Here is a 27,879-nt window from a genome sequence, read left to right as displayed (position 1 = left end):
TCCCTCCTGCCCCAGTCCCCGAGGAGGTCCCGGACAGTTCAACCACCGCTCCTCCCTCCTTGGAGGTAGAGGACCTGGAATGGGACCCCTCGGGGACCTTCCTAATGACTCCTCAGCCCTCGCCCCGGCGGGCTCAACCCCCACCAAGGGTCCATATGTCTGTGTCCCACAAGGGGAGAGGACATAGACGCAGGGCTGGGATCCCTCCTACCCTTCCCCCTGGCTCGCCCTCCCTCGCCTGCGCTGGGGCTCGGTTGTCGCCTGTAGGTCCCCCTCCACAGCCTCATCGCCCTGCCTCGCTCCCTCCTCCGGCTCCTCGTCGGGCGCCTGCGGGTTCCCCGGACGCGGCTCCTCAGCCGCCTGCGGTTCCCCCCACTCCAGTGCGTCGAAGGACGTCGCCGCCTGTTGCGGCTCCCCCCCTCTCTTTGCCCTCGCCAGAGTCCCCTCCAGCTCCCTCGTCCCCTTCCCTGGGTCTCCCTCCACCTCCCTCCTCGGCCCCTCCATCAGTCCCTTGCCCTGCCTCCTCTGCCGCTCCAAGGTCCCCTCCAGCTCCGGCCTCTCGGCCGCCTGCAGCCCCTCCGGCTGCTCCCCATCGTCCGCTGGGGCTCCCTCGAGCTCCCCTTTATTCCCCCTCCTTCTCTCCCTGGTTTCCTGTCTCTGTCCCTCGTCCCTTTGTTCCTCCCATCCCTGCTCCTCGTCCTCCTGTATTCCCTCCGTTCACTCCTGGCCCTTTTGTTCCACCTGTTCCCTCTCTGTCCCCATTCCTGGTCTGTCTGCCCGCCTTTCCTGTCCTGTGTCAGGTCCTGTTTTGGTTTCTTCCCCTGTGCCAATTCTGTCTGTCCGTCCTGTTCCCTGTGCTTCATTGATTTTTTTTTTTCTGGTTTTGCAGGTCCTGGTCCCCTCGTCTTGTCCGTCGCCTCCCTGAGGGGGGTTTGGGGGGGGAGGTGTTATGTCACGCCCAGCTCGTACAATCCTCGTGTGTGCCACGTCCCCCTGATTATCCACGTGTGCTTCCCTGATTGTACCCAGCTGTACCCTGTTGTCTGGTCTATTTCAGTCTGTGTCTTACCTTAGTTCCTTGCCTATCATTGAGGTTAGTTATTGTCTGATGTTTCCTGTCCCGAGTCCGTTGAATAAACCCCTAGTTTACCCCGAAGTGTGCCTGCCTGCCTGTTCCTTGCTCGCTCTCCTGCCTGAGCGATCACCCGTCTCACCGCCGATCGTGATAATCACTATGTTGAAGGACAAATATATTATTAGCCCTCTAGCCAGACAATGTGCAACAAGCAGAAGCTGCCAAGGTTTGCTACTGAAGGAAGGAATTCGCCTGAGTTCACCAAAAGTTCATGGCTGGGTATTTAAAAAAAATAAACGAGTAGAGATGGTCACGCCACCATTATGTTCAGCCAAGGCACCAAACAGTAAATGAGATGATTGACAAACTTATCATCTAGGGGTGTGGATCAAGGGAGAAAACAACGATGGTGAATGGTTGAGGGAATGATGATGCTTAAGTGACGAGATATTGTTACACAGTAAGAAAATGTATAAAAATTGGCGTAAAACAGTATTGGACACACTTTAAGTGTCCAGCCTTGATTGTAACTTCATTGTTGCAATAAAGACTGAATCTGAAGATCTTCACAAGTGGCTCCTGACTCCTGATTAGCGGGGAAGGAAAAACCACAACAGTAGCGGCAGGCAGACGAGCCTCTGGCTTCTTCTCGGGGGCAGCGGCAGCAGAGCGAGCTTCGGTGATGCTCACGGAGGTGGTGGCAGCAAAACAGACTTTGGGCAATCGCTCCGATGAAAGTGAGGTGATGACGTCATTCGTGAACACCTCCAGATTCAGAAAAGGGAGGGGTTCCTCCCGACATGTAGCAGGGCAGGCAGTGGAGATAGAGACAGCCCCAAGGAAGATCTCCGGTATCTTTTCCCATCCTTTGCGCTTCTGCCTTATTTTTCCCCTTTCTGGCAAAGCCTGGGAAATCGCTGGCAAATCCAGCCGAGGTTCTGGTCTCTGCCATTTCAAATCTGCTACATAAAACTGGTGCCGTGACTCGGATTCTTCTTGATCAGCTGCTGCAGATCGCCGGATCAAGCAGTGAGCTTATGAAGCTGAAGGTATTGCTGTGTGACTGGACAACCGTTATTGCAGATTGAATGGCAGTTAAAGGACACCTGTAAATGCAATCTCTGGGTTAAGAGCGATTTGGTTTATATACATATGTTTTTCCCTTTTTCTCTGTATTCAGTTGTATTCTGTTGTGATCTCATATCATTACCGCTCATTATGACTGGTAGAGGTCAAGCGACATTTGATGTGTTCACTCCATTAGCAGGACGAGGTGGGTCACAGCCTAGAACGGATGTAAGTTCTGGTGCTGTACCAATGTTGCAGATACCAACTAGTGCCATAGGCCCAGGTGTTAGTCCCAACTGTATGCAACCAAAACCAAGCTGCTCCACCCCAGCTTGTGGTGATGATAATGTTGTAGATCAGTTGCGGGAGCTGATAGGACAGCCGGGATGTCAGATTGGTGAGTTTATAGCTAGTCGCATATTAGCTTTTCAGGACACTAGTGGGTCAACACAACCTATAGTGCTGAGTCAAGCTAAAGGTGAAACTCCGACAGTTTCCTCTGACCTTCCCAATGTCAGTGGGATCGTTAGGTCAGATATAAAAGAGCCACCTATGTTCAAAGGGGATGGAAGTGACAAGTACACTGTCCAGGAATGGATAGATGTAATGGTACTTACAGAAGACCATGAGTCAGAAAAGGCAAGCACGATCCCGAGTCACCTTTTAGGCCGGGCCAAGGACATAGTGAAAGTAGGACTGAAGAGTACCTCTTCCTCTACCATGGCTGCGGGCCCTGACAGGATTTATATGTTGAAGTGTTACTTTAGCGATAGTCCAGTATGCAGCGTATAGTTATCATGCAGGGCTTATTAGTTTCTATTTTCACAATGAGCATAATATGTATTATGTTTACGTTTTTTTTTGTTTAAAAATACACATGCATTTTATTTCCATGCGGTAAACAGGCCTCTGCGGTTCTTCAGATTCTAAAAACAATTCTATAAACACAATGCAAAATCAGAGACCAGTTAAGACGTATATCTTTAATCTATACAATGTTACAAATTAGCATCATCATCATTGATTTCTATGCTACTATTCTTCAATTTGTATAATTGTTCTGTGCAACCATTATATGTCATCCCTACTGTGCATGTTGTTTAGAGTTATGATTTGTATTTGTTTTCCAACCCTGGTTGTTTCCTCTTTTTTGTGTTTACTTGTTTATATGTAAAAAAAAATCTAATTTAAAACATTATATATGTTATGTACCTCGGGTGAAGGCAGGCAGCATAGCAGGCAGAAGGTAGGGAAGGACAACGCAGGCAGGCAAAGGACGGGGAAAACCAGGGATTTATTGGGGAGACCGGGGAAACAGCGACTAGGAAACATAGCATAAAGGACACAACGTCAATGACGGACCAAAACCAGGGCAAGATGTGGACTCAAATAGACGAGACTGGGCGAATATAATACGACACAGCTGGGCAAGATTGGTGAAGCACACGTGGATAATCAGGGGGCGTGGCACACACGAGGATCGGACGAGCCGGGCATGACAATGTATATGTATAATAATTACTGGGGCATTTGTACAATAATAATAAATATAGCCACAGGCGCCAATAATTGGGGTTCAAGTACTATGACCTAAATAGACGCTTTGGCCGCATTTAACATCCAGTGCTCCATTAGAATGTTTGTAAATTAAGGTGTAGTCAGTATGGAAGCACTTTGTGTATGTATGACTTTATAATATCTACATTACTGTATAAAGGCCTACGGACTATGGGTGCTATACACACGTGGACAAAATTGTTGGTACCCTTCAGTCAATGAAAGAAAAACTCACAATGGTCACAGAAATAACTTTAATCTGACAAAAGTGATAATAAATAAAAATTCTATGAAATTTAACTAATAAAAGTCAGACATTGATTTTTAACCATGCTTCAACAGAATTAATAAAAAAAAAAAACTCATGAAACAGGCCTGGACAAAAATGATGGTACCCCTAACTTAATATTTTGTTGCACAACCTTTTTAGGCAATCACTGCAATCAAACGATTCCTGTAACTGTCAATGAGACTTCTGCACTTCTCAGCAGGTATTTTGGCCCACTCCTCATGAGCAAACTGCTCCAGTTGTCTCAGGTTTGAAGGGTGCCTTTTCCAGACGGCATGTTTCAGCTCCTTCCAAAGATGCTCAATAGGATTGAGGTCAGGGCTCATAGAAGGCCACTTTAGAATAGTCCAATGTTTTCCTCGTAGCCATTCTTGGGTGTTTTTAGCTGTGTGTTTTGGGTCATTGTCCTGTTGCAAGACCCATGACCTGCGACTGAGACCAAGCTTTCTGACACTGGCCAGCACATTTCTCTCTAGAATCCCTTGATAGTCTTGAGATTTCATTGTACCCTGCACAGATTCAAGACACCCTGTGCCAGATGCAGCAAAGCAGCCCCAGAACATAACAGAGCCTCCTCCATGTTTCACAGAAGGGACAGTGTTCTTTTCTTGATATGCTTCATTTTTCCGTCTGTGAACATAGAGCTGATGTGCCTTGGCAAAAAGTTCAATTTTTGTCTCATCTGTCCATAGGACATTCTCCCAGAATCTTTGTGGCTTGTCCACATGTAGTTTGGCAAATTCCAGTCTGGCTTTTTTATGACTTGTTTTCAACAATGGTGTCCTCCTTGGTCGTCTCCCATGAAGTCCACTTTGGCTCAAACAACGACGGATGGTGCGATCTGACACTCATGTTCCTTGAGCTTGAAGTTCACCTTGGATCTCTTTAGAAGTTTTTCTGGGCTCTTTTGTTACCATTCGTATTATCCGTCTCTTTGTTTTGTCATCAATTTTCCTCCTGCGGCCACGTCCAGGGAGGTTGGCTACAGTCCCATGGATCTTAAATTTCTGAATAATATGTGCAACTGTAGTCACAGGAACATCAAGCTGCTTCGAGATGGTCTTATAGCCTTTACCTTTGACATGCTTATCTGTAATTTTCTTTCTAATCTCCTGAGACAACTCTTTCCTTCGCTTCCTCTGGTCCATGTTGAGTGTGGTACACACCATGTCACCAAACAACACAGTGACTACCTGGAGCCCTATATATAGGTCCACTGACTGATTACAAGATTGTAGACACCTGTGATGCTGATTAGTGGACACACCTTGGATTAACATGTCCCTTTGGTCACATTATTTTCAGTCTTTTCTAGGGGTACCATCATTTTTGTCCAGGCCTGTTTCATGAGTTTTTTTTTTTATTAATTCTGTTGAAGCATGGTTGAAAATCAATGTCTGACTTTTATTAGTTAAATTTCATAGAATTTTTATTTATTATTACTTTTGTCAGATTAAAGTTATTTCTGTGACCATTTTGAGTTTTTCTTTCATTTACTGAAGGGTACCAACAATTTTGTCCACGTGTGTAGCACCACCAAAAGCCCAACCTGTGTGTTTACTCTGGTCTGAGTAATGGAAAGAATATTATATCATTACACCAGATTTCATGATTCTCAGTCATATACAAGGGTATTTGTAGCCAGTAATATATGACTGCACCTCAGGCTTGGTGGTAGAACATATGTGCTAAGTTTCACTTGGACTGGATGTCACGATCAGGGCGGTAGTATGTGGCGATCGTGCGGGTAAGGCAAGCAAGCAGCAGGCAGACAGGTCGAGATCGGGGTAACTAGGGTTTAATACGGGAACTGGGAACATCAACAGGACAGCCATCACCAAACCACAGTTAACCACAGTTAACAGCACAATGACGGACAAGGGGAACAGGTCAGACCAGGACTTAAATACACAAAGACTAAGCATGGAAATCAGACAACGCTGGAGACAATCAGGGAAGTACATGTGGGTAATCAGGGGGCGTGGCACACACGAGGAGTGGACGAGCCGGGCATGACACTGGACAAGGAGGTCAAGAAATATAAGCAATTTTTAATTGTAGCAACCCCTATTGCTGAGATGTGGTAAGTCCTTTACTGCAACCCCAGAATGACCATGGGAGGTAGGATTTAAAATTTGTGAAGACAGACTAAGGCTTTGTTGAATTACAGCTGTCTGATGAAAATTGGTGATTAAGGTACAATTTGGGTGTGGCTAGTAGGCATGTGGTAGGCAAATGTTGGACCATGTGTCCCAGCTGCCAGATCAAGAGAATTTTTTAATTAATTATTAATCAGCTCAGGGACCTGATCGGTCAGATAACATATTTGTTTTGATTGGTTGGAAAACCTAGGATTGGTTCACAAAAGTAAGATCACGGCCATTCAGTTTAGGCTTGCGCCCTTGGCCTTTGCGCACGGTGATTTCTCCAGATTCCCTGATTCTTTTCACTATGTTATTTACTGTAGAGGGAGGAATGCCCAAATCTCTTCCTATCTTTCTTTGAGAAATGTTTTTCTTCATCATTTCAAGGATTTTTGCCCGCACTTGATGGCAAACTGGCGATCCTCAGCCCATCTTTGCTCCTAAAGGAGTAGGCCTTTCCTCGATGCTGCTATTGTACTGAATCATGATTGCAATCACCTGTTAACATCACCAGTTTCAAATCACATCATTATTTAGTTATTATGCCTCATTACTACCCCTGAATTGCCCCCATCCCAACTTTTTTTGGAATGTGTTGCAGGCCTGAATGGCAAGAATGGATGTTTATTTACAAATCAGATGATGTTGACCAAAAAATACATGAATTATCTTGTGTTCATACTGTCTGCAATGAAATAAAAGTTAAGGGACATTTGTGAATTACTGCTTTATTTTTTTATTCACATTTTCCACCCTGTCCCAACTTTTTCTGATTTGGGGTTGTAGATTTTTGTCATGCAATAAGGTGCCCGGAGCACAGACAGAAGCACAGGACACCAGAAGTCGAGGAAACGGGGTTTTTAATGAAAGGTGAAGCAAACGTAGACTGACAATACAGTAACCAGACTGGGGAAACAAACTGAAACACGGATTAAATACATTGGACTAAGGACGGCAGCAGGAAACAGCTGGTGAACACGGGGAATCCACGCGGGGTTAACGAGGGGGCATGGCACACGGAAGGAATGGATGATCGGGGCAGGACAATTTTAGTTATTATAATAATTAGTGAAGATAAATAGTGTAAGTCTAGGCCTAACGGGTCAGGAAATAAAGGGCAGAACGTAAAATACTGTGCCATTGACTGTCAAGGTTGGGTAGAATTGTCTGAATAGTGGGCAGGAATCAACACCTCATCAGATTTGGTAGGTCTAGGTTTACAGTTTAGGCTGCCCATTTCAATTTTGGGAAAGGAAAAGAATAATAAAAGAGAAAAATCCTAACAAAAACAATAGTGGTCCATAGTATTACATGCTTTGGACAACTAATAATTGTGAAATACCATTTTCATGATATCGTGAAACTGATATTTCCTGAGAAAGTTATCACACCGTAATCTCATACTATTGCAACCCTAGCGGGGACAGTTATGCATGTGCGAAAGCAGGAGTGGAGGCAACAGCATGGTCTTCAAGTTGCTGCATGACTGCGTTAGCAGGTTGTCCAATCACGCTCGGAAGCAGATAAAAGTTCACTTTTCTGTGTCATTGAATGTAAAATTCAAGTCATTCTCAGCACCGTCTTCATCCCATGATTCTTGTCACCATAAATATTGTTTGATTTATTGAAGAAGCATTTTTATCTCATAACTTCCTGTATTATAGAACACAGAAACATCCATTTCGTCTGCAGCTGCAACATCTGGGGAGTAAAATTTGACAAAATAACGGAATGGCTGTGGTTCCCCTGAGAAGAGGTTTGGGAACTGAAATTATGTTGTCCTAGCTATTCAACAAAATATCAGTGACTTTTTGGAGAATAGAATTACTTGGATCAAAAAAAAAATCACTCTTCCCTGCTACTAATGTCCTGCATGTTGTGTCAATCATTAGAAATACCATTGGCTGCCAATGTGTCTCCCTCACAACCTCAATACAGGACATATGGTAAGGTCAATAGATATCTGCAACGTTTAAATCATGAAGTTGTAATAGTGTGAGATTGTTGAACATACTTCTGCTTCTTTTAATGAACTGCTAATGTGCTTCATATTTGTTGGTTAAAATTATTTTATCTGGATGTCATGATGAACGTAAATTTGAAATTTTGTGCTACAAAAATACAACATAAGATCATTTGATTTGATAGTCTTGGAAATTAGGTTTCTGCTAAATTGTCATAAAAAGATGATTTTTTTTTGTAACTCCAAGGAAACCAGTTCCACAAAATATAATTCCAACTTTAACTTAACAGTGGTGAGGCATACAATATTGAATAAGCATGGTGTGAGAACAAAAAGGAGACTCTGTTTTGTCACACATTTAATTAGCATATTAATAGAAATGTGCTGAGCTTCAGCCACTCATATGTAGTGACCAGTCAAACGGCTCTTTTGTGAAACAGTGAGACTGAAACACGTTTTATGGAATGCAGCTGTATTCGCTAAAAGCAGAATTCAGGCTTAGGTGGATGAAGAACAGATTTATTCACAGGCACCATCAAGCTACTTCATTTCTGTAACAGGTTTCCTCCCCGGAGTTATGCTATATGATACATGAAAAAATGTGGAGGCGAGCTTTGGCATTCTGTATGTTACAGAATGATACACATCCACTCAGCAAGGGCTGTCGGTCACGTTCCTGTTAAAGTGCGATGCTTACAAGGCCTGGGCCACACAGGCTGCTGGCTTGATTAGGATACTGTCCAGATTGAAGCTCCTCTTCACAGAATTTCCAGGCTTGACCAGCAATGAACCCGATGTGCAGGGAATGTGTTATGAGCTGGAGGAGATGGATGTGGAGTCACTCTGCTCAGTTTCTGAAAAGCAGAAGTTCTATTACTGCACTGGCCTACCACCTTAGATGGAAAAAAAATGTCATATCAAAACTATAACAACCAGTAATTTATTACAGCGATTGTATATATTTTTCAGGCGATAAAAAAAACATAATTATATCTCTGCTATAATTTGTATTGCATCTCATTTTCCTGTTTTAAACAAAAACCAGATAGAAGATTTCTGATCATAAGAACATAATGTCAGGTTTCACGGGTGAGGACGGGCAGGTAGGTGGGCAGGAGGCAGGGAAGGACGAGGCAGGCAGGCAGAATACGGGGAAACCTGGGGATTTATTAAGGGGGAGATGGCTACAGGGAGAACAGGACATCGCAACGATACTAACATCAATGACGGACCTCGGACAGGGCAAGACGTGGACTGATATAGAACAAAGACATGGAGAAACAACAAGGTACAGCTGAGCATGATTGGGGAAGCACATGCGGATAATTAGGGGGCGTGGCACCCATGAGGATCGGACGAGCCGGGCATGACACATAAGAAATTTACAAACAAGAGGAGGCCATTTAGCCCATCAAGCTTGGGGAGAACTCAACTAATAGCTCAGAGTTGTTAAAATCTTATCTAGCTCTGATTTAAAGAACCCAGGGTTTTAGCTTGCGCTACACTAATAGGAAGGCTATTCCATAATCTAACTACATGCTGTGTAAAGAAGTGCTTCGTCAAATTCATTTTAAAATGTTCTCCCGCTAATTTCCACTTATTGCCAAGAGTTCTAGTATTTAAACTGATATTGAAATAGCCATGTCAACAGCATACAGACCTATTAGAACCTTATACCTGGATCATGTCCCCCCTTAGTCTCCTTTGCTTGAGGCTAAACAGTGGCCTGTACTACGAAGGGGGTTTTACCAAATCAGACTTAACCCCGAGGTAAGTTGTGAACGCGAGGTTGACAAAATCGGGTTGAATAAATCGGGGCTAATCAGTACTATGATGCCAGTTAAGAAGTTGATTTGTTCAATCGGTGTAAACTTAATCGGTGCTTGTGCGCGTTCACATAAATGGAGCACGATCGCAGAGCAAGGCACTGTTTGAGTCATGGCGCGAGCTCCATACTTTACTGAGGCAGAGTGCATGCTCATTATGCAGGGTTATGAGGAGTTTAAATCAATGCTGCAAAGAAGGTCCAATACCACTGCAGCCAAGAAAAGCAAGCAGGCTTGTTGGCAACGTATTGACGACCGAGTAAATGCATAAGTACATTTTCATGGTCATAAAACATGGTCTAAAATATCTCACAACCAAGTATTAGACTATGAAGTATTGTCTGAAAAGAATTGAAATACTGTTTGTGTAATGAAAAAACGACTAGGAGTCTGTCATCGCGGTTAACATATTCGATATTCAGTTTTCTGGCTTTAATAACATTTAACGGAAGTAAGGTGGGGCGTTTTTAATTACAGAATTGTGATGTCCAGTACACAGGCAACGATGTACACCGATTATTTTTGCGCTTCAAACCATTTCGTGATTTGTGCAAAATCGTATTTATAGATAATATAATATGTCCTGTCAGCTGCAATGATGTTATGAATGTAATGAAGTATGCTTTGATCCATGGACGACGGGGAACAATACACACCCCTTGGGTTTTCAGAATAACTTTCTCTCTAACAGTTATTAATTAATACATTGTATGCAGATTATATGCCATTGCTCCATTTCATACATATCGACAGAAAGATCCCCTCACGATTCGTGCGCCAATGGATCTTCCAGTTACGCCGGTAGTGGGAGGGGCGGTGCTCATATACTGTAGGGCTGGCTTACGCGGAAACATCGACTTAACCAAGAACAAAAACTGCTCCGAGCAGTTTTGAGACTTAGAGTAAATTGCCATAGCAACATGCCTCGACTAAAACCTACCTACCTTTCGTAGTACGGGTTAATCGCGAAGTTACACCACACGTCATCAAGTTACTCGTAAAGTTACCCCGATAAGCCAGTTACCCCCCCCCTTCGTAGTACAGGCCACAGATTCAGCTCAGCTAACCTCTCATCATAAGACATTCCTCTAAGACCAGGAATCTTATAGCCTTATATTACACCTTTTCCAAGGCAACATATTATTGGCCTTTTTTATTGCTTCTCCACATTGGTGAGAGTGGAAGCATCAACATACACACCGAGATCTTTCTTGTAATCAGCTACCTTTATTTCAGTGGAACCCATAGAATATCTGTACTTTATATGTGACCCATCACCACGAAATGAGTCTTATGGGTGCAGTTCTACCAGTGCGACTTAAGACTCATTTCGTGGCGACGAGTCACATATTTCTGCTCCCTGCATGGATTACCTTACATTTATCTATGTTAAATTTCATCTGCCAGGTATTAGCCCCAGTCGCTAATAAAATCAAGATCCCTTTGTAGCCTCTGTGCTGCTAGATCAGTATCTGCTACACCACCTACCTTGGTGTCATCTGCAAATTTAGCCAGTTTACTGTATGTATTGCTGTCAATATTATTAATCTAAATTAAGAACAATTGTGATCCTAAAACTGAACCCTGCAGTACCCCACTATGAACACAGGCCCACTGTGACATTGTGCCTCTAATAACTATTTGCTGCTTTAGTGGCCCTTGAATAATAATCTTAGGTTATTATTTTCTTAATAGCTATGTGTACGCTTGGAATCACAAAGATGAAGCTACTCAGGAAGTTGATGATAAGAAGGCCTATGATGTCATCTACTTAGATTTCCAAAAGGCTTTTGATGTTGTCCCCCACAAGAGGCTCCTACTTAAACTCAAAGCGACAGGTATTTTAGGTTCTGTAGCGACCTGGATTGATAACTGTTTAACAGATAGGAAACAGCGAGTAGTTATAAGAGGCACAATGTCACAGTGGGCCTGTGTCCATAGTGGGGTACCGCAGGGTTCGATTTTAGGACCACTATTGTTTCTAATTTACATAAATGATATAGATATCAATATATACAGTAAACTGGTGAAATTTGCAGATGACACCAAGGTGGGTGGTGTAGCAGATACTGAATTAGCGGCTCAGAAGCTACAGCGGGATCTTGATTTAATTAGTGACTGGGCTGATACCTGGCAGATGAAATTTAACGTAGACAAATGTAAGGTACTCCATGTAGGGAGCAGAAATATAAAGTACAGGTATTTTATGGGTCCCACTGAAATGAAGGTAGCTGATCATGAAAAAGACCTTGGTGTGTATGTTGATGCTTCCATGTCCCATTCTCGCCAGTGTGGGGAAGCAATAAAAAAGGCCAATAGGATGCTGGGATATACCCTCAGGTGTGTGGAATATAAGTCAAGGGAGGTAATGCTAAGATTATACAAGTCCTTGGTGAGACCTCACCTACAATATTGTGTGCAGGTTTGATCACCATATCTTAAAAAGGACATTGTGGCCTTAGAAAAGGTGCAGCGTAGGGCCACAAAAATGATTCCTGGTCTTAGAGGAATGTCATACGAGGAAAGGTTACTTGAGCTAAATCTTTTCAGTCTCAAGCAAAGGAGACTGAGGGGCGACATGATCCAGGTATATAAGATTCTAACAGGTTTGGATGCTGTTCAACCAAATAGTTACTTCAGCATTAGTTCAAATACACAAACTCGTGGCCATAGGTGGAAATTAGCGGGAGAACATTTCAAACTGGATTTAAGGAAGCACTTCTTTACACAGCGCGTAGTCAGAGTATGGAATAGTCTTCCTGATAACGTAGTGCAAGCTGAATTCTTGGGTTCCTTTAAATCAGAGCTAGATAAGATTTGATCTGAGCTATTAGTTAAGTTCTCCCCAAGCGAGCTTGATGGGTCGAATGGCCTCCTCTCGTTTGTATAGTTCTTATGTTCTTATGAAAGAAAGTTGAAGCACCTGACATCTACTAGCCCAGATCCCTAGTATACTTCACCTTTTTAATGATAGCAATGACATCATATGCCTCAAGTTTTATATCTGTTGTCAGCTGCATAAAAGCCAAAGAGCCATTCACTTTTCTGTCTTGTCTAATCTTATATAATTCTTGATAACCAGCATGCTATTGTGCAACATGTACTGAAGTCTGTAAATGCTAGCTCTGAACTCAAATGTGGAAAAGAGGCTTTATGGAGATTTCACTGGCAGCAAACAGAAATCATTGTTAGACCCGCATGGTCTTCGACACCGAAAATAAGTAGAGTTAATTCCAGGCAACTCAAGACATAAATATTGTTCAATGGTCATTAGAGAGAGAGAAAGAGAGGAGTGTTTATGGAGTGTGAGAAGAGATGACCCACAAAAAGCCCAATAAGGTGACAAGATGGCGGATGACAATAGAACTGTCAGGTTCATCAAGGTCTATAACTACAAATGAGTCACTTACTGTGGGCTGCAGTGTATCTTACAGTAGCAGAGGTTTGACATGGATCCGGTGCACCTGGAATGCAATTATACCAAGTGTTCAGTATAAAGGAAATTTAAAATACACTAGACAAGTAAAAAACCAGAACAGCTACATACCAGATTTAACTAATGCCTACTCACCATTGTGTCTTCTCCTATAAAGTATGATGGCTACAACCAGAACAATCACTGCAAGGACAGTCACTACGAGGACAGTGATGAGGATAATATCTGGATGATCTTCTGGTTCTGCTGACACACATCAGAGTCACATGTCATATGCAAACAGCCATATTGCCATGGTAACAGGCCTGTGTTTCTTCTACCAAACACTCTTGGCAAGTCATAGACCAGAAGATGTGGGAGTTGCTCTTTTAAACAAACACACCCAATCCAAAGTTTTCCCTCCTGTCCAGATGTGTGACTGTACAGATGTACAGGTGCTTCTCCTTCAACTGCTGCTCACTGACACTGAGGCTCTTCCTCATCTGGAATGTTCCGTCTCCATTGGGCAGCACTTCCCCGCCTGTCAGATCCTGCTCTGGGAGGGGCTGGCCATCTCTCAGCAGGGTCATGTTGATGTGCCGGGGAAAGAAGCCAGTGGCCAAGCAGCACACCTGTGCTCCTCCAGTGCCTGGATCGCTCTTCTGGATCACCCTGATCCTGGGTCGCTCTGCAGAGTACATGAGCATTTCCATGGTACCGGTGATACTTAATAACTGTCCACTTAGTAGTAAAGGCATTAAGATACATAACTAAATCAGTATTCTGCAAAATTACAGAAAATTTCAGCAACTGTATGAAACATCAATAGCATACACTTTCAGTAATTGATCAATTACGTTAACTGGAGCCAATTTCAAAAATAAAAAAAAATATTTAAAATGAAAAATGTAGGTCACCATCTCTCTCTGTGCCAGTTTTCACTTGGATGAAGTGTTATTATTACAGAGTTTAGATATTACAAAGCCATAAACAGAACTACTAGCAAAATTAAGTCTGCAAATAAAGACACGTGAGAGGGCAGTTCTGCCCCATGAACCACCCCCTAATGCTCTCATCATCCAGACTAACAGACACATCAGAAAAAACACTTTTTGGCATCTGACAGGTATTAAAAAGACCTCTGTGCTCTGTACCTCTTCTCATTAACACATTCTTGTCCTGCTGGAGGTATTGCCTTAACAATTTAAGACAAAGAGGCTGGTATACATTTATGTAAGTCAGCTTTTTAGCTTCCATTTTTAACTTGGTCCAGATCAACTCTGGCACACGTGGATTGTATCTTTGCTCCAGGATGTCATAGGTCCTCGTCTCCTCGCCCTCATAAGCATCTCGGAGGAAGAACTGGCTCAGGCTGTCACCTTCCAAGGTACATGCAGCGAATTTCTGAGAAATACAAATCCCTGTAACAAACAGAAGGGGACATTTTCCCAGTTATTCTTTCAGCAATTGGCAGCTGTTACGAAGATAGAGCTGAATGAAGAGCATTTAATGGAAATACAATTTACAGATCTGATGTTCAGATTTCAGTGATTTCATGTTCATTTACGGAAAAGAAATACATGTGCTAAAGAATATTTAGTTTTTCAGATCCACAAGAAAATCATTTCAATGATGCAGATAAAATCTGTGATATAAGCAGACAGCAGCAACTTTGCACAGAAAACTTGCATCAGAAGCAAAAAGTTTTAGGGTCTAGAAAGTACATTGGTTTCCTCTCCTGACAAGCTCTGAAATAGGCCTAAATGTTGGCTAAATTAATGTGAACAGATTAAAACAAACAGGACATTAGCAGTAAGCAGCACAAGCGCTTCACGCCCCAGGGGACGGATTAGGTTTGATTCTCACTCCCAGGTCCATGTGCATGCAGGGTTTTTTAATGGGCATATTCTCCCAGGGGTTAAAGTGGGATCTGGCAGGCAGAGGAACTCTAAGATCTGGTGTAGTGGGGAAAAAGGACACATGACTCAGGATACCTCCTGCTATGTTAAAACGTTTTCACGTTGTTTTTAAATGTTTTTTCCATACATACTGAAATGTAGTCCAGAGAGGATACTCATTATTTTATTCCCATTTTCTCGAGATCACGACTTACTTATATATCCATCCATCCATTTTCTAAACCACTTATCCTACTGGGTCACGGGGGGTCTGGAGCCTATCCCAGAAGCAATGGGCACGAGGCAGGGAACAACCCAGTATGGGGGGCCAGCTCATCGCAGGGCACACTCACACACCATTCACTCACACATGCACACCTACGGGCAATTTAGCCTCAGCATGTTTTTGGACTGTGGGAGGAAACCGGAGGAAACCCCACGACGACATGGGGAGAACATGCAAACTCTGCACACATGTGACCCAGGTGGAGACTTGAACCTGGAACCCAGAGGTGTGAGGCAACAGTGCTAATCACTGCACCCACATGCTGCCCCCTCTTGTGTACATAAACCTACAAATGCTCAGCTACCAATAAAATACAATGCATTTTGTTGTATTGGTAGCATACTGATTAAAAAATTACATGTTTTTGGGGAAATGAATGACACATTACACAGATATTCAGTTAAGTCCAGTTTATTAACAACTTTCAAAAACATTATAACTGACATTAACTGTCTTCAAATGTGTTAATACATTTTAACATCTAAATAAAGTACTCACATAAAAATGCTCACATAAACAAGCTCAAAAATACCAAGCACAGAAAGATGCTTACATAAACTGGCAAAAGCCTTGTGCAGAACAAAAGAAGTATAATCACTTTTGTTATTTACAATGTTCAGAGATCGCATAGTGAGGGCAACTTATGTTACTCCCTCCACTCAAAGTCAGCTATTTTTGAAATAAGAGACAGAACATTTGAATTCACAGCTTGTCTTTTTGCTCCTTTCTCCACCTTGAAGCCCCTTTCTGGGTTAATTTGGTGATTTACATATCTTTTCAAGGACATAAATGCACTGTCACAAAAATGGCACTTGAATGCTGCAAACTTGACATCTCAAAATGTTGAAGGAACAGTTGCTCATTACATTGAACTTACTTCAGACAAGATGGTCAATATGGTATCTGATGGAATCTGAGTATCTGAGGGGGGAAAAAAATCGAAATCAGAAACCAAATGCAGAAATCACCATTTTGTAATGCATAATTAGCAACTGTGAATATATATTTCGTAACAGGGTAATGGTAGACACTTTCTTAAAAATATTTACATAATGTTACATGTTTATGTTAATATTACAAATGATACGCTAGTATTTCACGTTAGCTAATTATAACATGTTTAACATTAGCTATGTCTACAATAGTCTTAATATAATATTATCTATCTGCAAAATAAAACAACGCAACCAACCGTTAATACTAAGGAATAAACTATATCTTACACTGACCAGTTTTCCCCGGTCCTTATCTGACCTGTGAGTTTAGCTGTGCTTTTATTATTTGGCGAATTATCTAATCCATTCAAATCTAAAACTTCTATGATTTCCAACGGTCTGTTCCTTTGCAATCGGTGCATACGCGAAATGTGCCTGGTGGCAACACTGTCAAACAAAGCATATATTTTAAAAAGTCTAAATATACATACCTTAATATGTGTCTTAGTCCTTCTCTGACTTTGTAGCGCTTTCTTGTATCAATTCTCAGATGATCCCATCAGTTCTGATCTGCAAACCTTTTATTTCTTTAAACAGATAAATAGAGCCTTCCACTGACCTCTGCGTATGCGCACAAGTTTGAAACTAGTTGCGACCGGAAGCGTCCGGTCCATCACAGTATAGACCTTTTGTGAATGTAGAAGTTATAAATCTCTTTAGGTCCAATATAAACGCTCTTGATTGTTCATGTTAAGATAAGCACGCTATAAACTGAGCTATGACAATCTACTTTTATCTACTTGCCGACTCGGAATTAAGCATTCGATGAGTAATTATTTAATAATATAATTACACTAAATACAAATTCGGTGACTCGTACATTCCCCATATTATCTATTTTTTTTTATTATTTTTTGTAATGTTTGTAACCTTAACTCTACACAAACCATTTAATATATATACAACAACACAGTACAATTGTGGTGGATATATGTTTAAGAATGAAATGTGCAACAGGTTTTAGAACGGTTAACCAATGTAGATTTTATATACATTGAATGCAAAATTAAAGTTAATGAAAGAAAATTCACAAAAAAGTGCTGTTGCGCTTTAATAAAACAAGAGCACATGTTGGTACAGTAAAAACATTAAAATTTTACAGATAAAGCATGTAACCATAAGTCTAATTTCTGTAAAAATACAGAAAAGAAATTGTCCAGTTTCACTGAAGGGATTTCTCTGTTATTTTACGAACTGTGCGTAAATATACGTTTAAAATTCTGAAAAATTTGTCTTTTTTTACAGTGTAGCGTAACGCAGTCACAACTGAGCCAATGCTTCTTCTCTTTCTCTCTCTCTTGCTGTGGGATTGTGGGTAATCGTTTCCCATGCTTAGTCTGTTGGTGTGCCTCACTCGTATAGTCAAAATTTAGTAGAAAAGCACCACCCGAATAAGGGCGTAGCAGTGTGAGCAATGAATCTGTTTAACGACAATGCAATGTCACATTTCCGTGAAATCGAAAAGGAGACAAAAGCAGCTGTCATTGGAAAGGTTCTTTGTTAAAGATGCACAAAAAGAAAAAGATTCCAGTGAGCCGACAGATAGCAGTGATTCCGTTATAGTGAAAGTCGTCCTACAAAATAACCCTCCTCTTCTCTCTCTCGCCTCCATCACACCATCCACAATTCTTTTCAGAGGTAAAGTACAGGTTAATTTGTTTTATGTATTTTTACTTTATACTTTGTATTAATAATTTTTATATGAATATTTTTGAGTTGTGTAACGAATCATCTAAGTTTCCATTATTTATAATGGGAAAATTCGCTTTGATATACGAGTGCTTTGGATTACGAGCACATTTCCGGAACGAATTATGCCGCAAACCAAGGCACCACTGTACATTAATAACGAACATTACTTGATTATACAATTACAATGTTATTATTATACAGTGCTTGTTATTAATGTATATTACAGCTGTTAAGGGATCTTAGGATGTTAAGGTATACATACATGATGTTTGTGAATGTTTTATGAACACTTAATGAATACATTATGAAGGTCCACTGAACATTTTATGAATGCAATATAAAAGCATTATGAAGGTGCAGTAAATGCGTTACCAATTATTTAAATACAAAGGTCTGTTTATTGCCAAGGGACTTAATTAGTTGTAATAATTAGGCTAGACATACTGCTATTTCTGTATATTATAGTCTGTGATCAAAGTTCAATCCGTTCCAGTTTTTCTATAGCAGTGGTCATCAACCCTGCTCTTAGAGATCTAGCACCCTGCAGAGTTTAGGTACAGCCCTAATTTAACACAAATGATACAGATAAGTAGGCCCTTCAGTAATACCTCAGTGTTACAGTCAGCTTAGCTACAGCATAGCAGGCTCCTATACTTATCTGTATCAGGTGTGTTGAATTAGTGCTGCACTAAGCTCTACAGGGTGTTAGAGCTCCAGGAGCAGGGCTGGTGACCACTGATCTATAGTGTACATGTATGCATGTGTTTCTCTGTCCAACTTGCATTAAAAGCCTAGTGGGTCACTGGACCACAGATGGTGTGTCATCTGCTCACTGATTCATCTAAAAAAACGCTTCCTTATCTACCCTTAGAGCCCTCACAACCATCCTCCTCAGTTCCCGGTTCCTCAGTTCACAGTTGTACAAACTGTGTACAAATGCATCAGAAACAGCTTGATCTTGGAGCCTGGCCCAGTCCAGCCTCATTTTCCTAGAAGGTGGTAGCCTGCTGGATCTAAGCTGATTCAGCAGAGTAGCAACAACAAGCCTGTGGTAAGAATTCACTAACTGGGCACTTCTGTAGACCCTGCAGTTCTGGAGGAGCCTCCAACGTCTTCCCACGAGGATGTGATCGATCTCCTTTGCTGCACCACCAGTACTGGAGTACCAAATCCAATGATGTGGCTCAGGACGCTGGAACCAGGACCTAGCCACCCACAGCCCCTGACCTTTGCAAAGTCAAGGAACATGGGGCCACTCTCACCTCAGTCTCCACACCCAGGGGGACCAACACAAGCCTCATAGCCAGCTCTGTCAGTGCCAGTGTTCGCAATGAAGTCACCCAAGACCAGAGGATTGTCACCTCGTGGTCTGCCATCAACCACCGAGTGAAGTTAAGAGTAAAACGTCTCCCTCAATGAGACATCACTCACCGCGATCGGAGTATACACTGAGACAACAGGCAAGACACCGAAAGAGTGCCTTAGCCCGAGTCTCATAATACGCTCCTTGAAAGGAGTGACATTAGACACCATCAGGAGAAGCTGATCCGCTACAGTAACAGCTACTCCATGAGTATGGCAGCCATTAGCCGTAGGTTGCAGACGTAGACGTGTAGATAGGCTTTTGGCCCCAGGAGGGCTGGATCCAGTGGTCGTGGTGCATGTTGGCACCAATGACATGGGCAAGGGGAGGAGGGCTGTTCTGCAGGATAAATTTATAGGAGTTGTGGATAAGCTTAGAAGCAGAACATCCACTGTGGTATTCTCTGGAATACTTTCTGTGCCACGTGCAAGCCAGGCTAAGTTAACTGAGATAAGGGGATTAAATGCGGCTAAAAGGGTGGTGTAGGGAAGAGAGGTTTAGGGTTATGGGGCACTGGAAGACCTTCTGGAAGAGGTGGGACCTGTTCAAGCTGGATGGGTAGCATCTGAACCAGAGGGGAACCAGTGTGTTGCGGGAGGCGTATGTGTAGAGTAGTTGAGGAATGTTTAAACTAGGGACTAGGGGGGTAGGGAGGTTAGTTAAGAATATAGGTGGGGAGAGACGGAAAGCCCCAATAAATATTAAAATTGGGCACTGTAAAAGGCCTTCCCTTTGCGGTCTGTAACAGTGTTTACAAACGTTTCTGGGGGTGCATGTAATTTCACAAACACGCACAGAGAGATCTGTGAATGTCTGGCGAATACTGAACCCACTGCTAACGTTACTCCTGTACCAACTCCGATATCAAACGGGTCTGTTGAATTTTTTCAACTTGTACTTTGACCTAAATCTTGGAAATTGCTTCCTGCTAAAAACATTCAAATCTACCTATTTGGAGCTTGAAAGCTATAGATCGAAAGAAATCTAACCGCAACTCAACCAAAAGTAAGAACATAACAAAACAAAACAAACCTGCTAAAACTTGTATATATCTAGATGCGTCTCTGAAGGGGTGAAGCAAAGGCAAACAGACCTACTGGGATGTTTATGCCTATGAATCACTCATCACTCTTGACCGAGTTCGACTTATGAAAGCCGTGTTCCTATGTTTTTGTACTTTATCTATAGTACATTTAGTCATACAGTAATCATGGCCCCAAAGAAAGTGAACAGTGATAGCAGCAAATCAAAGGAAAGTAGCGAGAATAAATGTCAAACTTAGAAAGGAAATTATAGTGAGATTTGAAGGTGGTGTATGTGTGTCTGCTCTGGCTTCAGAGTATGGGGCCGTTATTTATTAAAAAAAAATTTTTCGTTTATCGCTTTTGTATGTGTGCTTTTGCGTATGTGTATTAGTGTTAACAATCAATATAAAACTTTTTATAATTAGCTAAGTAGGTTAGGTAAGTTTAAATAGAGATTCAGGGGTGGGCCATGTGGTGAGTTGGGGCCAAACAGCACGCTTTTAGAGTCTGTTTTCAAAAGTCTCTGTATTTACTCATCCAGACTGCAACTGTGAAATGGGGCTTTCAGAAGTATATGGCTGTAACAGTGTTTACAAAAGTTTTTGGGGTGAAAACTCCAGAGGAATGTTAACAAAAAGCGAAAATGGAGACTAATACCTGTGTTTTAAACGAAAACATAGCAGTGTGGATGTAGCCTCATTCCAGCAACGGGACTAATAGCAGAGCTAAAATCACTCCCTGCCAGAACTGACAGCGAGCATAGACAGACCAGGGTAGGAGGGCCCTTGTAGAGAATTTCTGACAGTCATCTACAGCAATGGCACCCCTCATCCCTATGGTAGCTCCTATTCTGAGCAGGACCTAACATTACCATAGCTAAGCTAGCCAAAGTGCTAGTCAAAGGTGTTAGCGACTGTACCAGTACCTAGCAAGACAGATAGCCTAGTTTATCATAAAGCAACTTGTGCGTTTGGTGATATTTGTTGAGCACTGTTTAAATCCACTTAAGGTAGGGATGAGAATGGAAAAAGGAGACATGTTGAGTGTGGGGACAGGGCCATGGGGTGACATTAGTTTCAGGTGGGGGTGGTGAGTGGCTCAGCAGGCTAAGCCTCTGTGCCTGTGATCAGAAGGTCACCTGTTCGAGCACCAGCCTAGGCAGAAGAGTCACATGTCCATGGACCCATGAGCAAGGCCCTTAACCCCCAGCTCTAGGGGTTCTGCACATTAGCTGACCTTGTACTGTGACCCCCAAGCTATGAAGAGTAAGATGGGGTCAGTAAAGAAGCATTTCAATGTACTTGTTCAAATAAAGCATGTTTTTGTTTGATTTGTAGAGTATCTCAGTTGCATCAGCTGGAAGGAATGTCAGATTGCAGCACACAAAAAAATGAATTTGCTGCACATTATTACATATGAAATGGACAATTACATGTATATATTTGTATATTAATCAGTGGTGCTAGATCACTGTTCAGGATCATTTCGGCCCACTTCAACCCTTGCCAACAGTCCAAAATACATGCTTAAGTAAACTGATGTGTCTGTACCATCCACTGAGTGCCCTGCAACGGACCATCATCCCATGTACGCTTTCTCCACACCCTGTGGTTCGTGGGAAAAACTCCACACTCACTATAACATTCTACGGGATATACAGTTGAAACCAAAAGTTTACATACACTGTATAAAAAGACATATAACTTTTTTTTCTTACTGTCTGATATTAAATCATACAAAACCCTTTCAGTTTTAGGCCCATTCGGATTCCCAAAATAATTTATATTTGCTAAATATCAAGATAATGTGTGAGAGAATTTTTTAGAGATTTTTTTAGTACTTTCTTCAAAGTCAAAAGTTTACATACACTAAGGTTACTATGCCTTTAAACTAATTGGGAAAGCCCAGATGATGATGTCATGGCTTTGGAAGCGTCTGATAGGTTAACTGACACCACTTGAGTTGATTGGAGGCACACCTGTGGATGTATTTAAAGGCACACCTCAACACACTGCTTCCTTTTGTGACACCATAGGAAAGTCTAAAGAAATCAGCCAAGACATCAGGAAGAGAATTGTGGACCTCCACAAGACTGGTTCAACCTTGGGAACAATTTCCAGATACCTGAAGGTGCCACGTTCATCTGTTCAAACAATTATACGCAAGTATAAACAACATGGGAATGTCCAGCCATCATACCACTCAGGAAGGAGACGGCTCCTGAGTCCAAGAGATGAACGTGTTTTGGTGCGGAATGTGTGTATCAATCCCAGAACAAAAGCAAAAGACCTTCTGAGGATGCTGGCTGAAGCTGGTAAGAGTGTATTACTATCCACAGTGAAACGAGTCCTGTACCGACATGCGCTGAAAGGCTACTCAGCGAGGAAAAAGCCATTACTCCAAAAGCGACATAAAAAAAGCCAGATTACACTTTGCAAACACACACAGGGACAAAGACCCTAATTGACATGTCCTGTGGTCTGACGAAACAAAAATTGAACTGTTTGGCCATAATGACCATCGTCATATTTGGAGGAAAAAGGGGGAAGCCTTCAAGCCTGAGAACACCATCCCAACTGTGAAGTACGGAGGTGGCAGCATCATGTCGTGGGGGTGTTTTGCTGCAGGAGGGACTGGTGCACCTCACAAAATAGATGGCACCATGAAGAAAGAACAGTATGTTGAAATATTGAAGCAGCATCTCAAGACATCAGCCAGGAAGTTAAAGCTTGGGCGCAAATGGGTCTTCCAAATGGACAATGACCCTAAGCATACTGCAAAATTGGTTACAAAGTGGCTTAAGGGCAACAAAGTCAATGTTTTGGAGTGGCCATCACAAAGCCCTGATCTCAATCCCATAGAAAATTTGTGGTCAGAGCTGAAAAGACGTGTGAGAGCAAGGCGGCCTACAAACCTGACTCAATTACACCAGTTCTGTCAGGAGGAATGGGCCAAAATTCCATTAAACTGTTGTGAGAAGCTTGTGGATGGATACCCAAAGCGTTTGCGTCAAGTCATTCAGTTTAAAGGCAATTCTACCAAATACTAAGCAAATGTATGTAAACTTTTGACTTTGAAGAAAGTACTAAAAAAATCTCTAAAAAATTCTCTCACACATTATCTTGACATTTAGCAAATATAAATTATTCTGGGAATCCGAACGGGCCTAAAACTGAAAGAGTTTTGTATGATTTAATATCAGACAGTAAGAAAAAAAAAAGTTGTATGTATTTTTATACAGTGTATGTAAACTTTTGGTTTCAACTGAAACAGTATGGAAAATGGGGTTATTTGATATAATGCATCGGTCTGATAATCACACATGTACCAGTCAGTGCGACAAGTCGCATTCGTTCAGATAAAACATTTTTCGGACTTTTTCGGCTCTTTTCCACCGCAATAGGTACCGTACTTTTGGTATGGTAGTTTCGGTACCTCGACCTTCAGTCGAGTACCAGTACCAAAAGTTCCAGTACCTTTTTTGGTACTTAGATACTTTGAGGTGGGACTAGAAATGCTTTCTTTTTTGTCAACTGGTTACGCAAATAGCCTGCATCTGAGAAAAGTAGCAAAAAATAATTTAGAATTAGGTGATCAATGGTCATTGCTGACACTTCACAGTGCACAACAATGACGAAATGTGTCCTCTGTATTTAACCCATAGGTGACATAGTAATATAGCAGGGGGCAGCTAATTCAGCGCATGGGGAGCAGTGCTTGGGGGCAGTACCTTTCTTAGAGTACCTCAGTGGTTGGGGATTTGAACCAGCAATCTTTCAATTATAAGTGCCTTTGTTGGAATAGGGATAAATGAAAAGGAAATTAAAACAGTGGACATACCGTTGGTATGATTGAAGCGCTTCCTCAGACTATGAGTCTGACTTTTCATACTTCTGTGCACATTTTCCACCACAAAATATAGGCCGTTAGTATCCTCAACAGAGTTGTTGGCCCTCCAGTGTCTCCGTGAAACAACTTTCTTAATATTGTTGTCGTAGTACTCAACTGGGACATTGTTTACTGTCACTGCCAGTGTAAGCTCTGGGAATGGGGTCTCTCCATAGATGAATGTCGCCATGAGTGACAGTGAATGGGATTCTGTACATATAACAAGGAAAGACTGTTTATTGGCCAGCACAAATTCTTATAACTGGCCAAGCATCACACTACATCAACAAGCTATATTCACTCAGGTTTTTACAATGGTGGAAATTTTGTGTCAATAGCCCGCTTAGAAATCCCCTTACTGATAAAAATGCTGATGTGTCAAATACTTATTTTCCCCACTGTATGTAATACTATGTAGAATGTACATACTGTACTGCACAGATGTTGGTTTGGTTTCAACTTTGGTAGGGACCAAATCCACCCTAAACGCCCCATTCTATGTCTTTCCCATGTTCTCTGACTGTGGTCTTTGTGTTTTCCCCTGCTCCCTGTCGGCTGCATGGCTCAACTCATCTCTGAATCTCTTTGTTAGCACTATATATGTTTTGTACTCCCCACAAATAACTAGTCTGCACTGCATATTGTGATTCCTAGGTCATGGTCATGTTGCTCGAGTACACCGAGTGGAATACCATCTGGCTCTGAATATTGTGATCATGTACAGCAAATTAGTCTAAGGTGCTCTTTAAAGAAAGGTTTCTATATGCATGACATGCACAGAGCTCCTGTGTGAAGTTCTAATGTCAATCCAGAGCTGAGTCCTACCTGAAGAGGTGCGATGAGGAGAGCCCAAGACCAGCAACGCCACAGCAGGGAAAACCATGAAGCCTGATGTGTCTTTGAATAGGGGCCCCATTTTCAAGGTTTGAGGGTTAAGTATTGTTATAATTCCAGAAAATTAGGAAACCACTAAATATGAAGTTGATATTCAAATATATAAACTGTGGGGAATAAACATTTGACAATGAAACATGATATTGTTTCCATGTTTGAGGTAGATCACAGTGTATACTTTAGTGCAGATATTCTTAACCCATGGGTCCCGACCCAATTTGGGTCATGGCAAGTTTTGAAAGGGTCGTGAGGCATAGTTGGAAATGTAAGCATTTTAAAACCAGCAAGCTCTTATGCTGATTCACGATCAGATTTCCCAGCCCCAATCCTAGAATTAACCTATATAAATGGGTCTTGGGTCTGCAACTGCTTAGCACAAAACTAGTGAACACTCAACCAATCCACAAAGCCAGCACACACATGCTTAATTTAAGATTCACTGGCACATCCAATCAGATTTGTGCGAAACGGTACTGATTAACATAAATTGCAGAGTGCACTCCATGGTCATAATGTTAATTTAAACCTATACTTCATATAGGATCGTGACTAGGGTTGCCATCTATCACTTGTGAAAAACCAGGACACTTTGGGGAGGGGAATTAAACAATTTTTGCAGATATACTATATTAATATTTGTAGGACACCCTATTGCCTCTCTTACCTGTATTTGTCCGGGCGCAGATGCGCAGACGTGCAGACGCGCAGACGCAGTCTCTCTCACTCAGGACTCCTTTGCCAGCTGCTGTCCCTTTCTACATTAAATGCAGATTTTTTGCCTTAACAAGTAAATATACATGGTCTAATTATAATCTATTATAAAACCTAATCCTAATATGTCCGAAGGTATACTCGATTTAGAAATGAAAACATTATTATAAGTATAATGTATAATCTATATAGTTGGATACCTGATGTGTATTGAAAAGTTGATATTTACCTGGCTAAGAGAGGTTTAGGCCTCCAAAATGACTGGAAATCTGGCAGCTGATTTAAAGTAACGAGTACAATATCTATTTCTACGGTGTTAAATCAATCTGGGTCAACACAATTTCATTTTTTTCTATATAGTGAGATACCTGCTATGTATTGAGAAGAATATGATGTTTTATTCAGGTGTCATATTCCAAGAGAGGTTTATTGTCAATACAACAATATACTGCGGTATACAGCGTCATGAAATGCCATTTCACGCCGGCCCCACATGGTGCATATATAGAATATCAAAATAAATCAATCAATAAATAAAAATCTAAATAAAAACGTTAACGTGTGGACCGCGCAGTTTTGAATGCATGTCCAGCTACAAAAAAGCTACATACGGTAAAAGAAAAATTACCAATAATGGTAAATCATTTTCATTATGTGCATAAGTTCCAATGTTTAAATTCACTTAGAAAAGGTCTCAATGATGAACTCCAAACAAAAACGAATTTCCCATGTGCGACTTCCAGATTCAAAGTTAATAATAATAATCAGCAATATACGTACAGGTTTCTAACGAAGTTTTCGCTTCTGTTTTTATACTTTCGATATTCCGCCTCCATACAACGAAAATGAAAGCGCATATGTATACAAGGGAAACGTCTTAGCCTTGCTTTTGTTACAGAGATATATGTATATAAAGAAGCTTTTTCAATCATCGTATGGTAGATAGACATGACCCATCTAACTGGGTCTCAAACACATATCTAACTACCTATGTTAACAACGACCACAGTTAGCCTATTTTGTCAAATTGGGCAAGGTAAAACAGACTAAATGCAGTTGAAATTATAGTTTAATGCTGAAGACTACAGGTGAAGCTAGATCGATCTGGAAGCCGCACTTCTTGTGACAGTTTCTAACCCCGACCTGGTTGTCCAGACACCAGCACTCTCGCGTTCAGATGTCACCAACCTGGATGCCGATGCTGATCGGCAGGCTTTCTTCGCTTTCAATGAAGCGGGGTACTCGGTTCCCAACACGCAGAATCCGCATGTAAGCTCCTTGTATGTCGGAATATGGACATTCAGGCTACACCCATCGGCAGGTAATGGGGGGAGGGCAAGTTACGATTATCCTGATCGCATATGATCAAGGATGGGACATGTAAGGATATGTGTGCACGATTTCCAGTTCCAGTAAACCACGCCCCTTGACCTCAGTTTTGTTGTAGGCTAACTGCGTCAGTAATTACATTTTTGCTTGTAAAAACTCAGTTATGGATATGTGAACCTGGAATTCTTGCTAGTCACAATGCAATTAGAGATATCTACAATAGGGGTTCTTACTAGTAAAATTTTTATTATAAAGCTATATATGACATATATATCATGTGTTTCTTTTTACTAGTAAAAATACAATTCTTACTAGCAAAAATTATCATTCTTACTAGCAGGATTTGCATCGTAGGTATCTTGAATTATTTTTACTAAGAATTATGACAATATAGCCTTATACTAATAAAACACAATTTGACTTGCCATGGACCTGGAGGCATGGGTCAGTATTAAGCAGGG

At 41.7% G+C, this 27,879-nt stretch overlaps 1 protein-coding gene and 1 long non-coding RNA gene across 5 annotated transcripts; both read right to left on the bottom strand.

Annotated features, from left to right (window-relative positions):
• Window positions 1-6,976: 6,976 nt before the first annotated feature.
• LOC125718963 (major histocompatibility complex class I-related gene protein-like) lies at window positions 6,977-27,511 on the bottom strand. 4 transcript variants are annotated; one of them, XM_048993312.1, is made up of 9 exons: window positions 27,278-27,413; window positions 26,043-26,129; window positions 25,310-25,485; window positions 24,437-24,694; window positions 14,492-14,758; window positions 13,741-14,025; window positions 13,494-13,604; window positions 13,333-13,386; window positions 6,977-8,950 (listed from the first exon to the last, which is right to left on the bottom strand). In XM_048993312.1, the coding sequence occupies exons 3-9, from the start codon at window positions 25,398-25,400 to the stop codon at window positions 8,907-8,909; spliced, it is 1,110 nt and encodes a 369-aa protein (XP_048849269.1). In that variant the 5' UTR covers window positions 25,401-25,485; window positions 26,043-26,129; window positions 27,278-27,413; the 3' UTR covers window positions 6,977-8,906. The 4 variants fall into 4 exon arrangements, with proteins under 4 accessions (XP_048849269.1, XP_048849271.1, XP_048849270.1 ...); XM_048993314.1 differs by having other exon boundaries at window positions 13,494-13,601; XM_048993313.1 differs by having other exon boundaries at window positions 26,043-26,133; window positions 27,278-27,324.
• Window positions 15,917-22,341, bottom strand: LOC125718998 (uncharacterized). The gene is made up of 2 exons (XR_007384999.1): window positions 16,948-22,341; window positions 15,917-16,442 (listed from the first exon to the last, which is right to left on the bottom strand). It is a non-coding gene; the product is annotated as an uncharacterized LOC125718998 (long non-coding RNA).
• Window positions 27,512-27,879: the final 368 nt, after the last annotated feature.

This window comes from Brienomyrus brachyistius, chromosome 23 (assembly GCF_023856365.1).
Source record: "Brienomyrus brachyistius isolate T26 chromosome 23, BBRACH_0.4, whole genome shotgun sequence".
NCBI lineage: Eukaryota > Metazoa > Chordata > Actinopteri > Osteoglossiformes > Mormyridae > Brienomyrus > Brienomyrus brachyistius.
Note: the sequence above shows the minus strand (reverse complement) of the source record. Positions and strands in the feature narration are given on the sequence as shown.

Bases quoted from the DNA above. Each gene is read 5' to 3' on its own strand.
- LOC125718963 (XM_048993312.1), bottom strand. From the start codon at position 25,400: ATGGGGCCCCTATTCAAAGACACATCAGGCTTCATGGTTTTCCCTGCT. The intron at 14,026-14,491 runs GTACAGAGCACA...TGTACTCTGCAG, and splicing joins GAATGTGTTAATGAGAAGAG to AGCGACCCAGGATCAGGGTG. The intron at 13,605-13,740 runs GTGTGTTTGTTT...GATGTGTGTCAG, and splicing joins GAGGGAAAACTTTGGATTGG to CAGAACCAGAAGATCATCCA.